Genomic DNA, 15819 nt, shown 5'->3' with positions numbered 1-15819 from the left:
TGATTACGTCTTTCTATATTTCTCTGATAGATAAGATTATGACAACATTTCATGTTTTAAAGTAAATTATTTATAAACACTGTAACTAATACAAAAGAGTAATTGGACTGTACATCTGAACAAGAATATCAATGTTTACATCACATTGTTCATCTTCGGTTTTACAAATGCGTCCAAGTATGCAAAAAGAATGCAAGGAGGAAGAAAAGTTTGTTTACTAAAGATGATCATCTAGGGTTACAGTCAGTGATCTATGGGACTATAATGGACATGATCCTTAGAAGAGGTCTGATTTGTTATCTTTGTTAAACCTGTGTTTTCTTTCTATTTCAGCTTAGGGTATTTGAAGTATTTCTTCTCTCATGTTGGCCACATGATATTGGATAAAAGAGCATTATTTGTGTATCCGGCAAAATATGATTGTAAAGAAACATAAAGTTAATAAAATTATTTTCATTTGAGCTTATGAATAGGCGTGCTTAGTGAGTGTGCATTTGTATACATTTTATAGCACTGCTTATTTTACGTGGGCTGATGTATTGGCGACTTGCTTCTTTACAAAGTAGGTTTAGAAAAAATCTACATGTACTAGAACAATTAATCTTTACAGTTATGTTATGTCATAATTGCTGTTTATTCCCAAAATGAGCAGTAAAAAAAGAATTTATGAAAACATTTCATTGCAAGTTCACTTCATCAACGTTATACTGAAATACTACCGTTCACCATCTTAAGATAGCTATTTATGAAAAAGTAGCGAATTATACGGTGTCTTACTTGAATGTAACCGTTACCTGGGTAACGGGGCGGATCATGAGGAGTCAGTGTGTGTATTAACCACACGTATTGGGTGGTTATTGTTACGGGTAGTTGAGCAGAAAAACAGTAAATTCAGCCCGTTATAGTAATACGGTATAGCGGTTTAATGTTGCATGCAAAGGTATCCCTATAGTTACGATTTTTAAATTTACACCAGTTGCGTCTTCTGTCCTGTGTGAAGAAGAACTTGAAATACTTGTCACCTACCTTTTTTAAATAGTGTTTTGAGTGGGACTTACAACTACAATTTTGAAAAAATTACAGTGCTCGGAATTTTAGATTGTAGTGTCAATGAAAAGAAAATTCTAATACTATTTTATTACGTTGCGTGCACAGGTATTCCTTTAGTAACAATTTTTAAAAATATTTATATCATCTACATTTTCTGTATTGCGGGAAGAAGAACTTGAAATAGCTGCTACATACTTTTTTCAAGTAGTGGTCGGAGTGAGACTTACTATTACACTTCTAGAAAATTACCGTGCATGGAATTTTAACCTGCAGTGTTGATAAAAATAAAATTCTAATATCGTTTTATGTAGACGAACACAAAGTAGTGTTTAACAGCTTCTGTCCAGGATTGGAAGAAGACAAGTTTCATACAATGCCGAAGTCATTCCTTGCTGGAAGAAAATATGGAAAAGATCGCCGGTACTCTGAAATACGACGGGATAGAAAGCAGACGGATGTTGAAGGTTTGTTTAAATTAAATTAATCTTACTGCGGTAAACACAGGAATGATAGAGTTGTAAATCAGGTTAATGGATCAGTTAGAATTGAATATGCAAAGGTACCGGTTTAAGGGAGCGGTTGATTTAATGCTATTGGAAATATACTAAAGGAATTGTAAGATTGGGTTATGGTTAGGAATACCGGTTTAAGGGAGCGGTTGATTTAGTGTTATTGGAAATATGTTAAAGGGATTGTAAGATTGGGTTATAGTTAGGAATACGTTTTGCGGATGGGAGGCGCGTAAAATATAAGTGTAGTAGTACTGTCTGAACATGGGCAAAGGCGGGATAGTTGATGGAACAGGTTTATGTATATCTGATGATGTGTTGCGAGCATAATTAGATATTTTTGAATGATGGAGTTAGCACGACGCTTCTGTGGTTTAACAGAGTATTGAAAGTTCGAGGTTGTATATCATATATTGCGGTTGAATTCAAAAGTGCTACACTAATTTCTGAGATGACGAAGCGTTTAAAGTAATATATGGATGGAGGAATCTATAAATTCTAAATTCTTTTAGAAAAACCCTATTAATTATTAATAACGTCAATTAAGATTATGTGACACAGGTCTACTATAGTATGCAGGCAGAGACAAATGATATTTAAATGACAAGTCATAAGATAAATAAATCATGCTCTGGAGAATTCTTATTAAGGAGTATCATTTGAAAATGTAGATGTTAATGCATTTCAAAAGCCAAAAATCTTGTATATGTGATCGCTAATGTTGTCATTCCTATCAAATTTTATCGATTATAGTAACTGTCCTACCCGGGCAACAGTCTGCTATCAGTTAATATCTGTGTAAAAGAGAATCGAACAACATACGGTACATGTTTTCTGAAGAAAAAAGAACAAACGTTGAATGTTTTATTAAAATAACATTGTTCTAGCCCAAAGCAGAAAAAAATAAAACCATGAATCAAGACCATGATCTAACGACTTATGCAGTGGTGTCATTTTGAAATATCTATATCAGTCCTGTATGATAGAAGGATGCATCAAAGTATGTACAGTATCAAAGTCGCCAAAATTGACTCCATTTAACTGAAGATGTAATGACATTAGGACACTGCGAAATGTGATAGTCTTGAGAGATTGTGGTTTAGATAAAGATATTTAAGGCAGATTTAACAATGCATTTGGAATTAAATAAATATCGTTCGGAATATAATACGTATGTATTGTTCAAAGAAAGAAGAAATTACAAGAAACGGCATTCAGAATAGGCAGAGAGGCCTTACGATGCTGTGCTAACAAGAGCTTTATATTATAACTGAAATGCGTAATAAAATTCAATAATGAAACTTCGTTGCTGACTTCGCTTGTGACCTAACATCTGCAATTTGTACAAGGAATTCATTAAACAGTACAATTATTTTGCAGAAATACACGTGGTGCAAGTTATATATATATCTGAAATAGCTTTGAAAGTGCTGGATAGTAAATTGTTGTATTTTTTCTGGACCTTTGATATCTTCGACGCCATACGTATCTGTATATTAGAGGTCCGATTTATATACTGTACAATAATTGTGCAGGATGCGGTGACGGTATTGCAAACGTATTATTTATTCAATGAATAGCTTCGAATGACTGATATACCGGATGAAAATAAACAATATTTTCCTGATAAACAACCGTATCGATGACATATTTCACAAAAAGATGTATTAAGTAATATAGAAATATGCAAACATACACTTTTATTTCTATCGTTTAAATGCCGAGTCAGCAGTAAATCAAATTTACCGAGTTGGACGCAACATCTGCGAAGGAAGAGTAGTTGTAAAGAAAATCCTATACAAATGTCCCTTAATTTAATTTGATTCATTTAATACATGGTCACATGCATTAGAATTAGATAAAAATGTCTTATATTTTCTTAACGCGTACTTACTCACATTATTTTTCATGATAACAGGAAACTAATTCAAGATAACAGGAAATTAATACTGATCAAAATCTGCTCCACGGCTGTCTGCGACACCATTAAACGTTCGTGATTAATCATAGTTTGTCAGAATTTGATCTAAGTGAAAAATTCTTCATTTCTAATTCAATTAGCCCCGTCCATTCTAAAAGACAATTGAATCACCCGTAGGCTAATGTCATCATCAAGGTCTGTTAACCTTTCGTATATATTTAAATAAAACAAAAAATATAGCGGAACTCGAGCCTTTAATTTCTTTAGCTTTTGTTAGTTTTGGCATAAATACAGTTGGTTATTTAAATAAACTATAAAAAGAAAGTATATAAGAACTTTGAAGAAACTTTAACTTCGAAATTAACATAACTGATAGCGTAGCGTAACCATTACCGTCGTATCGTTTAACAAAGTGTGATGGAGCGTGTATGACCGTGATGAATGAATTGAACAATTTATTACAAAAAGTTACTGACATAACGGAAACACTGGCTATTACGACACATGATAATCGAATAGCATCGGTCATTATCATTCGCGGTCGGCACCGACATCATATCTCGTGTACATTATGCGGTATCATTCGTGTTCAATTTCTTAAATGCAATGCGATCTCTCTTAAACCATATGAATTTATTTAGATCCAGAATCCGTTGCAAAGAGGGAACAGTTTATTGTATCAAATTTCGAAAATGAGCATATCAGATAGACAATTAAGGAGATAATGTGAATCATCTAGAGAAAAAGAGGCTTCCATATAATTTACAAAAACAGCATAATGGAAGTATCAGTTATCTCTTGATTGTTCGACTATGATATAATGTACTAAGATCTGCAAAATCTGACATACAGTAATAATTGTCGATAGAATGGCGTACCTGATAGTAAAAAAAAAAGAGCACCACAGAAAGACAGTTATTAAAGCACACTATCTGCAAGTACAAGGCATCTGTACATGATTCATATGATACGACAATCAAGAAACGGATACGTAATATTTCCCGGATGATAGAATAATAAAATAAACTAAACTTGTACATGGGTTTGGAAATTATATCACCAATTTGCTTCTGCCATGAATGCCAGTATTTTAATACCTAGCAACCTTTGCTCAGCAAGACAACAGTACATTAACTTTCTTTTGACGAAAATTGTCCACAGACTTTCAGGAAAATATCTTTTTATAAATATGAATATTACAAATATATTTCATTGCAGTTACCCTTATATTACGCTAAGAAATGTATTATCATAGTTTTGGAAAATATAACTTTTTTTATTTATATTTTCTGTAATACAATATTTGAATGATAGGTTTCCGATTTGTCGCAGATATTTAGCAGATACAGAATGTCTAATTACGGATTTACATAAAGATGTGAGAGTTTATCTGATTGCCACACAATTCATTTAACTTCCTTTACAACTTAAACAGCTAGGACATCAAAACTTTGTAAAATGTTAAAGTTATCAGAATAGTACTAGTTGTATACATACTACAGAAAGGTAAAACAGTATAACACGAATAACTGGATAGAATCTTTAGGTATTTTCGTAGGCTTTATATACATATATGTATTGTCTCATAATAAAACAGGCAGAAAGCTACTTTTTGACTCAGAATTGTTTAAGTTGCCAAAGGCTAATGTCACATACTGTGTAACTCTTACAATTTCAGTCTTACACATTATGTCAGTATATTACAGATTCACGTGAACACGACCATTAAAGCTTTTGAATCCGAAATGACTATTCACTGCGGAACTGATTGTCACCTTGTGTAAACAATCAGAACTTTGATTTCGTATATTTTGGTAAATTGAAGCAGTTGTATCTTTTTGAATTATAGTCGAATTACAGTTTTAAAATGTAAAAAGAACCCCAAAAAATCTATATTTTCATTACCATTTTTATATTTCAGATACTGTCGTGAAAAGGAACTGTTCTCCAATCCCTGCGAAGGAGACAGATGTTACTGATATATACGACGAAGTTGATGGAGATATTGATAAAACACAAAAGCACAGAAAATTTTATCTTCCACTGATAAAAAACAAAGAAATACAAATAAGCGACATAAATGAAGCACGCCAAGGAAACAAAGCAGCACACTTACTGAAAAAACCAAAGAGAGATAGTTTAACATTTGACAATGGGAACGATCAAGAAACATTACCTTCAAAACGTGTAGCTAGATCAATAGATTTTAACCCTGTTTCAACGTCCTCATCAAAAACTGAAGTAACAAGTAATACATTGGGTTCATTATTTTATTCACTTGCCAATCCACTTACTTTGTCACCAATTTCGTCGTTCCCTTTTCGCCAAAATGAACTTGCATCTCCCGATTCACCATTATCCAGTTTGTCAAACGTGTCGCCAAGGTTACCGAGTGTATGTTCAACACATGCCACCACTACAAAAGATTCTACATGCTCCTTTTCTATTTCACCTACGTATTCTAGAAAAAGGTTTTATGCAGAGTCACCAGACAGCAGCAATAGTGTTTTAACAGATGAAAATAAATCAGAAATTGTGCCTGATAATTCGGCGCCAGCATTCAGCAGAATAGAAATGTATGAAAGAAACACTAAGTTGCCGAATTTAACGTCATCTAGGCCGATGGCTGACGGCAATTATAGTGCTCGAGAAACAACACCACACAGAAACAATCATTCTGAAGAAACGTCAATAACAATGGCAGCAACACTGCCACCATTTCAACCATACAGATGTTTGACCCAGACACGACAGAACATTTCACACCAACAGCAAACTATTTACCCCCATATTTGGAGACCTGTTCCTCAAATGGCTACAATGAGTTCGCCAATCGTAACATCACAGTTAGATCCAAATAAACACATGGATGACAGAATAAACAAACAAGACTCAAATACTATCGGTAACAATATACCGGCTAACTCGACACATACTTTACAGTGGCTGAAGAAAACAACAGAACCTAATTCAATGATTCGGGTAAGTTGTAAATATACTTTATATTGACTTACATTGCAGTATCCATATTCAATGTATGCTCACACATTGTTTACATGTGTCAATAAAACTGTGATGGTCCTTAAAATGCTTTTAAATGTAAGCACATGTTATGTATAAAATAAGAAAGCGATATTTTTATTAGTCATCTGCTACTGCATTGTTTGCAACCTTTGCTAATATTTTACATTTGCAGTCGCCTATTGTAAAAGGAGTTGAGCTTGTAAATGGTGGTTATGGAATTAAAAATCCCTTGCTGTCTCAAACCCAAACAGAATCAAGATATGGTCCACTCGGTAAATATCAAACATTCTTATCATATTTTGTTTTGAATAATATAGTGTAAAACTTTACCAGTATTTCGCATCAATGCATATGATATGAAACAATCACGTTGCAATGCTAGCTCTCAACAGTTTCCTGGACATACTTTTGCAGAACAGCATTCACTTTTACTACTCGAGTAATTATCTACATTTTGTCATTCTTTATATAAAACGTAATGCAATAAAATGCCACTAATTGTACAAAGATCGTTAAAAATGACACTGAAAAAATAATGAAAAGACGCAGCCTTACCCAAATACGTCAACTGCTCGTTTGCGTTAATAAATTGTAGACAGATACGAATTTCTTCGTAAAATCGAATTCTATAGACCGTTGCATAAATAGCTTCAAGACTAACATACAGATCGAGGGGTTAATGCAAAAAAGGTACTATAACCTACTTTAACTATCAGTACTTGGTACCTTTTTGCAGTAACTCATCGATATAGTGTATCTTTATATATGCGTGTGTATATGTTTTCCTTAATGGTTTTCTAGGTAGATCCCATGCAACGTAATGAGACAGCACAAACAATTTTGCCACGCGTTCAATTTTCTGTTTTATATTACACTTGGTAAATTCTTTCATGGGTTGCGATGTGGTGCCTATTAATTACGTGTATATTTTAAAATAGAAAAAGTGGAAACTCCACAGGTCGCTCAACACAACAAAAACGAAAATGTTGCAGGCTCGGTTTGATTGAGCCTGTTCATGGACGGTAGTGGAAATGCATGCTACCGTCCACGCCCTCCAGCCCCGGGTTGAGCAGAACTCATCATTTACACATGCTAAAAGTACAAAAAAACTATTTAGAGACATCCGCAGATGTGTTCATACGGCGGTGCACATGGGACCTTCAATGTTACACTAGTGTGTAATTCCATGAAAAGCGGCGTATGGTCCCCAGTTAAAATAATGGGTTTGCCCTAAACGAGAAAACAATGAGCAGAACTAAACAAACATGGTTTAATTTATCAACGACGTATTTTTCCATAAGGTCAATTTTTCTTAATTGATTTTCTATGAAAAACGTTGCTTCTTTAAAGACACAAACTATTTATCTAAAAACCTGTTTGGTTAATTGGCTACTAGTATTTATGGTAAAATTCAGCGAAGAATATATCTCTTTTTCAAAATACGAATAACAAAGGCCTTTATTTTACATCACTGTCATTTGCAACGAAGAAATACTTTACTTTCAATTACTACCCGCATTCATGTTCACTAGACTAAAGAAGATGTTATTTCAAAGGACTTTCTACGCACCCATAAATTAAAAAATAAAACTAGTAACAAAGTAAAACGGTTAATTAATCTGACTTTAATGACATGTAAACAAGTGATGTTTTACATCTACATCTATATAAGTGTAATTGTATAGCCTGTTGTATATGAAAACTCTGCAAAAGATTTATCACTAAAATGAGTCAATTGACATTAGCACAGTTAACAGTAAATTAAACACCAAACTCTAATCACACTTTTTGTATTTTAGTATTTCAGACAGAAGAAGATCGATTCATCTGCAAAATTTGTCAGAAATCCTTCCATTTGCAGCGTCTGCTGAACCGCCATTTAAAATGTCACAGTGATGTGAAGCGGTATCTATGTACATTCTGTGGTAAAGGTTTCAACGACACTTTTGATCTCAAAAGACACACAAGAACGCATACTGGTTAGTTTGTTTCTGCATTTTCCATTGTTTGGTGATACTAAATGCTTCAGAGCTTTACGCATAAAGTAACTGTTTTTGGTTGATCTACTTACCAAAGCATAGTTCTACTCCAAGTTTTAACGCTTAATTTTATGGATTCTAAAAAGATACAAATATTTTTTATTATAAACATAAAATTTCCTATTGAAATTGACTATATATACCATGTTGTACGTCTTAGATTTGTGAAGCTTGGAGGCGTGAAGGGTGGTGTGCATTGCATTGCCTCTCATAAAATAAAGTCTGCTATTGTATTGTATTGTTTGGTTGGGAAATTAAAGTCAAAACACTTGCAACATAGAGCATATGCTCCACAATATTATAAATTCATATTTTTTAGAATTTTCAATATTCAATTACAAAATTTAGTAGGAAAGTGAAAAACTTTCCGTAAGGAAAAGGAAACTTGAGACAGTTATTTTACATCACTAAATGCCAATGTACCTATGCGACAGTTTCATTTAAACACGGATGCAATATGGTATATATGAGTTATATAATGGAAAAGTGCTGTGATAAAACCTTTGTTGAAGAAGAAAGGTCTCCCACTTGAACTGCAAAACCATCGCCCAGTGTCAAATTTAACATTCCTCTCCAAAATTCTTGAAAAAGCTGCACTAAATCAAATCAACAAGCCTATTGAAGCTAACAATCTCCTCCCAGCTTACCAAAGTGCCTATAGAAAATATCATGGGGTTGAAACAGCAATGGTCAAGATGTATAATGATCTTTTGGAAACCATAGATGAAAATCAAATAACAATCGTGGTCATGATCGACTTGAGTGCAGCGTTCGATACCATCGATATACCGATACTGATTCAGATTCTTCAAGATGACTTTGGTATACATAGCCCTCCCTTGAAATGGATAGAATCTTATCTCACGAACAGAACAATGAAAGTTTTAGTCGAACAGTCAGCATCTGACACGGAGCCACTGAGGTTTGGTGTCCCGCAGGGTTCTTGTGCCGGGCCAGTGATCTTTACCCTGTATATATCGGCGCTCAACCGAGTGGTGCAGAAATATCCAGCTGATCTCTATGGATACGCGGACGACCACAAGATTGCGTTAAAAATTCAAGCGGGAAATTCTCAAAATGAGACAACTGTTCTTCAACAACTCGACAGTTGAAATCATAAAATGGATGACAACCTTCAAACTGAAAATGAATCAGTCTAAAACTGAAATTATTATGTATGGAACAAGACAACAGTTAGCGAAATTGAACATCACAAGTGTAAACGTTGGTGGGTGTGACGTAAAATGCGTCGATCATGTCAGAGACCTAGGTGTAACTATGACTAATACACTCAACTTTGACCATCACATTCAGAAAAAGTGTCAGATAGCTCATGTGCAGTTATGAAACCTTAGGGCTATACGGAACCATCTCACACAAAAGTCAACTGAATCATTAGTGCATGGATTGGTTCATTCTCACATTGACTTCTGCAACAGTTTATTTACAGAAATTCCAGCCTACCAAATCAATAAACTACAGCGAGTCCAAAATCATGCCGCTAGAGTAGTCAAGAATGCTTCCTATGAAAAACCAAGTACCGAACTTCTGAAAGAATTACACTGGCTTCCGGTTAAGGCTAGAGTCATGTTCAAAGTTTTCGTAATAGTCTTCCGTGTCATCAATGGTACAGCTCCAGTATATCTGAGGGAAATGTTTGTACCTACTCGACAACGATACAGACTTCGCTCACAAAGTGACACTAACTTAAACATCCCTAGACGGCGAACAAAATTAGCAAACAGATCTATGGCAGTCGTTGGTCCCAAATGGTGGAACGATCTGCCTAGCTATCTGAAAAACATTCAGTCTGAAGCCAGCTTTAGTACAAAACTGATAACACATTTATTTAGGCAGTTTAATGAACAATGAGTGTTGTCTTGTTAAAATACAAAATATCAGAAGTGGTGTAAAGTAGTATTTATACATGTCCAAATCTTTAAATCTAAGTTCTAGAATCCTGTTCATATTTTGTGTGTATATATGTTAAATGTGTGTTATGTAATTGTAAAGCGCAAAAGAATATTTTATAATTTTTGCGCTATATAAATGCCATGTATTTGTATTTGTATTAGTTATTGTCAGACTACTGGATACAAAGTTACCGTCACGCACGTACTTGTGACACTTTAGATTTGACAAAATTAAAGCGACTTTGTTGTTGAGGTCAGAAAGGTGTGGTTTACTTCCAATTGTGAAAAAAAACCAACAGCCAAGAGAATGTCACCACGCAGGTGCAATATAACAGTGCAGCATATTACTCTGCATGTAATTTACATCAATGTAACTCACAAAATTAAGACTGGTCTTGACCTAGAAGTAGAATCCTTTCTACAGAAATGCTTATATACATGTTACCACCCATATCGACATTTCAGCGCTGATACGTTTGGTTGGTGATATTCTGGCTTTTCTTTAACTCCTAGTTTTTGTTCATAATAAAAATACTGACATATACATAAACAACATGATATATAAACTCTCTTCAAACGTCTTGTTTTTCTTTATCATTCGTCAAACAACCGGTTAAATGTTATATATTTATTATACAAAAGTTAAAATACTGATTTATACTTTACAGGTGTCCGTCCATACAAATGTGATAGTTGTGGTAAATCATTTACCCAGAGGTGTTCTCTCGAGTCGCATTGTAAAAAGGTCCATGGATCAGAGTACAAGTTTGGATATAAGGTAGGATGCCTTAAACTGTTTTTTCTACTGATATCTTATCACGAAACTGTATAATATACATTTCAAGAACAAAAACTGTCTAGAATAGTTTCCAAATAATCTCCCTTTATACTACTATTAAAAGTTTTGTTCTGATAATGACTTTTCAGCAGCCAAAGGAAATATAGAGAAACATGTCAAAATGACAGATGGTGATGAGCGGCAGAACAGACTGCAAGGGCAATAACCCTTCACTAAGTTGTTGGAGAATTTATGCTCCTTTTGGTACATTTTAAGAAGTAGTGATGACGCACAATTCGAGACATACACTTGTCGGGGAACACGCAAGTTCTAACGATAGTCTTTTCTTTCCATTTAGTAGTACTCGTTACCGTTTAATTTAATCTATCTTGTAATTTGACATACATTTTGTATAATTTCATTCCACGAGAAATTTCACCTTTACCTGTTTTACAATTCTGCATTTTTTTAAAATTTATTTCAGGAGAGACGCGCAAAGCTGTACGTGTGTGAAGATTGTGGACATACCACAACTGAGCCAGGACAACATTTTATACACTTAAAGAGCTACCACCCCCAGAGCCCTGTCTTACTGAGATTCTATGATAAACGACAGTTCAAATTTAGTGACATAGATCAAACTGAATTTGAGAAATCTGTATGCTGACTTAGACAATAATGTAGATTACAGAGGTAATGTGGTTGATTTGAATCCTGGTTGTAATGTAAAAATGCTCAAATAATAAAAAAATTAAAAGTGACATTGCAAACAAATTTCGTTAAACCATTAAAGCATATGATTTTAACTGATATCTTTAAAAATGGCCCCATAATAAGCTGTCAATGATGTGTTGATGTGTTATAATTTGAGTGTAAACATACCACAAAGAACAATGGCCCATGAAAACATTGACAACATTATCAATTGTGCTACCGTCTACCATTCCAAAATATGTTGATACAAATAGTATTCTCTTCTTCTCTATGAAAATTAAAGCATATGGAAAGATCGACACATAGCAGATATAGTATCGTTGTGAATACAAAGTGGTAGTTCCGCTGCTTGTACTCTAGAAAGCTAGAGTTTGTCCTCGACCCGTCCGGTGTTTTGGGGGTTATATTTTAAGATACTATCATGTATGAACACACCTGTTTTAACCTACGATAAACTTTTTTTAAGTATAACTACAATGCAGGTGGAATGGAAGGGTACTTAGTCTAAACAAGAAGGCGCATGGACTTTACCGCCCAATCCATTAAGCAAATTGCCACTAAATAAGGGCTAATCTAATAATCTGAAAAACCATCTCTGAGCAGCAATAAAACCAAAAAGGGAGTTTGAACTTTGGGGTGATACAGAATAAATAAAGAAAGTGAAAAAGTCCCTTGTCACACCATTCACCTGTTCAATCTGGGTGGTATCAAGGTGCAGTGATATACAGTTAATACCCGGCCATAAAATATTTACTTTCTCATTTTGTCCATGGAGAGAAATAAGAGATGAAGATGAGAGTTAAGAGATACTTGTTGAAATGGGATTCGATTTCTATCTTTTGGCGCTATTTCCGTTATAAGCTTTTAAATATATGAATTAAATACCCTCGAATGCAAAACAGAATATATAAAATAGCATATTATCGACATAAAAGGTTTAATTCAAAGGCTATAAAGAGAAAGAGGTCTTGATCAAGGCTTTATGCTTTTAAAGTCATATAAAGGTATTGTTGTAAATCAACAATAGGGGACACTGGAAATGCCCATTAAACCCTTAATAAAAGGAGCATAAGTTACGCAAATTAAGTACAAATACACTACTTAATGTTTCATGATTTCCGTTTTTTGCACCAAATTGTTTTGAAGGTGATGTACGTATTTCGTCAGCAAGTTTATTTCTTGGAGATCTTTGCATGTTTGGCAGCATCCGACGTCTATGATAAAAGATAGATTTCGAACATTGTCTTTCATGTTGGCTTTGGTGACTCTGGTGACTCTTGTACATCTGAATAGCCGCCGAGTAAAGAACTCCCATATCACAAATTGCTGTTATATAGATATAAAATCGTAGCTTATATCAGAGTTTTTTTTTAATAAGAGCGGCTTTAAAGGCAACTGCTTGTGAGATAATTATATTTCACTTAATTAAAATCTAGCTTGTGTTGAAATGAAATTAAAAAAAACTGGAAGATGTTTATTTAGACTTGAGACAGTTTTGATAATATCTTGATTTTATGTATATTTCAGATGTTGTCAGCTACGTCAAAACTTCAACAGCCGTACATATACAGTCACTCAATGTGGATCACACGACACTTTGCAGGAAACACGTTTAAGTTTTGCTTTAAAGACATGAATAATGAGGACCAGATCTAAGCTAACCAAATAATATTTTTTCTTGTACATGTCTTCTGTAATATTACAAACCTGTTTTGCTGAACAAAACTGTGCTCATGTGTTAACACAATGATGAATAAATACTCTCATCTGCTAGATATAATGAATAAAATTGAAACAAGAAATGTACTTGGTGTCTTAACATAATTCCAGCTGTGTAAACTACTTTCTTTAAAAACTCACATGGCTCCGTGACCTGCTTGTTACAGTTCCTTAACTTCGAATCGCTGAACACTTTTCGCTCACAGGGTTAGAAACCTAACTACGGGAGCAGAACTCTTTTATTTCTTTAAGGAAGCTATCAGGCTTGATTACGAAAGGTCAGTGGTTCTGCCCAAGCATACCGACGTGCTTGCAATAATCAACAGACGGGCACTTTCGGTTTTCTCTACCAGCTTAAGTTGACAACCCTCAATATGACTTATAAATGTTTCGGCGGGATGTTAAAGTCAACAAAAATAAAATGAAACGGAAGACAAAGTATATCATAGCCAGAGGATCAAAGGTCGTAAATAACATTTTGTTTCATAAATTAAAGAGCCGGAAATAGTGATAACGTTAAAACGTTTTCTAAAGGAACACTTCCGACCTTAGATTAACATTTGTAAAAAAATATATTAACTAGTTTCCATGTTTCTGTGATACGCTGAAACAAAAGTTTTATCATTATATAATATGTTATTCAATCGAGTATATTTAAGATTTGAGAGAGAGGACTTATTTCAATTGAGGGCTGATTTTTAAACTGTTATAAAGTTTGTAGATTCATTTACATTCGATGGTAAATTTTCAGCTGCTGTAATATCATGATTTGAATGTTTTCATTGACATTCCGCAAAAACATATCCATCTAAATGACCCACTGATCAACAATATGATGGTGAAAACAAGTCTGATATGACCTCATTGCATCAAAGTTTGATAGAAAGCAGCAATTAAATTTCGGATGATATGATTTCATTAGGATTTGATTTGAAAATATCTTCTTAAAAATCAGCCGTTCAACCCGATCAGATATTGTTAATCACTAAATTCCAATATCAAATCTATTGCAGTCAGTTGATTATTCTCCGCTTATCATGCTGCGTTTCAATTGCTAACCGAGAAAGGAATCATGTTCATAACTAAATATTTACATGTTTTGTATGGAAAGAAAAAACAACGATTATTTTCGTATAAACAACAATGGGATATCGATATCAAGGATGGCCCTTTCCGCGAGATTGCATGCACAATCTGACGTCATTTATAAAAATCATGAACAAAATGGCACCGTTCGAAAGATTCTTTCAAAGTTTGACGCCAAAACAAACCAGAACAGAACATTATAGCTAGGACTATTAATTTATTTTCATCCGCAGGTAGTTTTGTATTTGGTTATGTATGTATAAATAGCATTTATTTGAATCCTTCTTGTAAAGTAAGCATACGGTTATTTCTCAGAAAACATCTTTACAATATCAAAAAGCCTTACAGTCGTAACAATTTCATAGGTCATTAATAATTTTAAGGTTTCAGCATCATTCAATAAGCAGTATTACTAAGCATAATAGCTCATGATTGTAAATAATCGTCTTGACGCGACAATGTCGGCGAATTATATATACCGGATGAAAAAGACAATTAAGGACGCTCGCTACAGTTTCGTAATTTTTTTTATCAATAATAGATTCTGATGAAATGTTTTGTATTAAAAGATCATGTTATGATGCATTGAAAAATGAATAAAAATACTAGGTCACCAGCTTTGTTTCAATCTAATTTGCCCCTAGATATGCTGCTATTTTAATTATTTTTCAAAATTTCTGTAATCCTAAAATATATTTCAGTAAAGTACAATAATCAGCATAAATTTGATTATCTAAGCATTTTTATAACGGAAAACAATATATCTATTTGAAACATGCGCAGAGAAATCAAAAGAACATGATTTTGTAAAGAAAGGAATACTTGTTCAGCAGACCCAAGGGCTATTTTTGCATATTTTTGTCAATTTAAAGTTGGTACCTCTGCTATTTTATCGAGTTTCATATAATAGAATTTAATCAAATTCTGCACATACCTTTGGTTATGTCTACCTAATCTAAAGCAAAAAGAAAATTGATAGGTCACCATATTAGATTTCGCTTAAATCAAATTACAACGAGGTGTGGTGGGCATTTATACAACGCAGGTTGGTACGAAATACTCATTC

At 33.8% G+C, this 15819-nt stretch overlaps 1 protein-coding gene across 1 annotated transcript; it reads left to right on the top strand.

Moving 5' to 3' along the window:
• The first annotated feature begins 937 nt into the window (after positions 1-937).
• Positions 938-13750, top strand: LOC123556578 (early growth response protein 1-B-like). Its single transcript, XM_045347400.2, has 7 exons — positions 938-1514; positions 5402-6462; positions 6677-6776; positions 8304-8483; positions 11125-11234; positions 11719-11927; positions 13476-13750. Exons 1-6 carry the CDS (start codon positions 1424-1426, stop codon positions 11899-11901), a joined length of 1725 nt encoding a protein of 574 aa, XP_045203335.2. The 5' UTR covers positions 938-1423; the 3' UTR covers positions 11902-11927; positions 13476-13750.
• The last annotated feature ends 2069 nt before the right edge of the window (positions 13751-15819 follow it).

Source organism: Mercenaria mercenaria, chromosome 5 (assembly GCF_021730395.1).
Source record: "Mercenaria mercenaria strain notata chromosome 5, MADL_Memer_1, whole genome shotgun sequence".
NCBI lineage: Eukaryota > Metazoa > Mollusca > Bivalvia > Venerida > Veneridae > Mercenaria > Mercenaria mercenaria.
This window is presented reverse-complemented; position numbering and strand designations above follow the sequence as displayed.

Bases quoted from the DNA above. Each gene is read 5' to 3' on its own strand.
- LOC123556578 (XM_045347400.2), top strand. From the start codon at position 1,424: ATGCCGAAGTCATTCCTTGCTGGAAGAAAATATGGAAAAGATCGCCGG. The intron at 1,515-5,401 runs GTTTGTTTAAAT...TTTATATTTCAG, and splicing joins AAAGCAGACGGATGTTGAAG to ATACTGTCGTGAAAAGGAAC. The intron at 8,484-11,124 runs GTTAGTTTGTTT...TATACTTTACAG, and splicing joins ACACACAAGAACGCATACTG to GTGTCCGTCCATACAAATGT.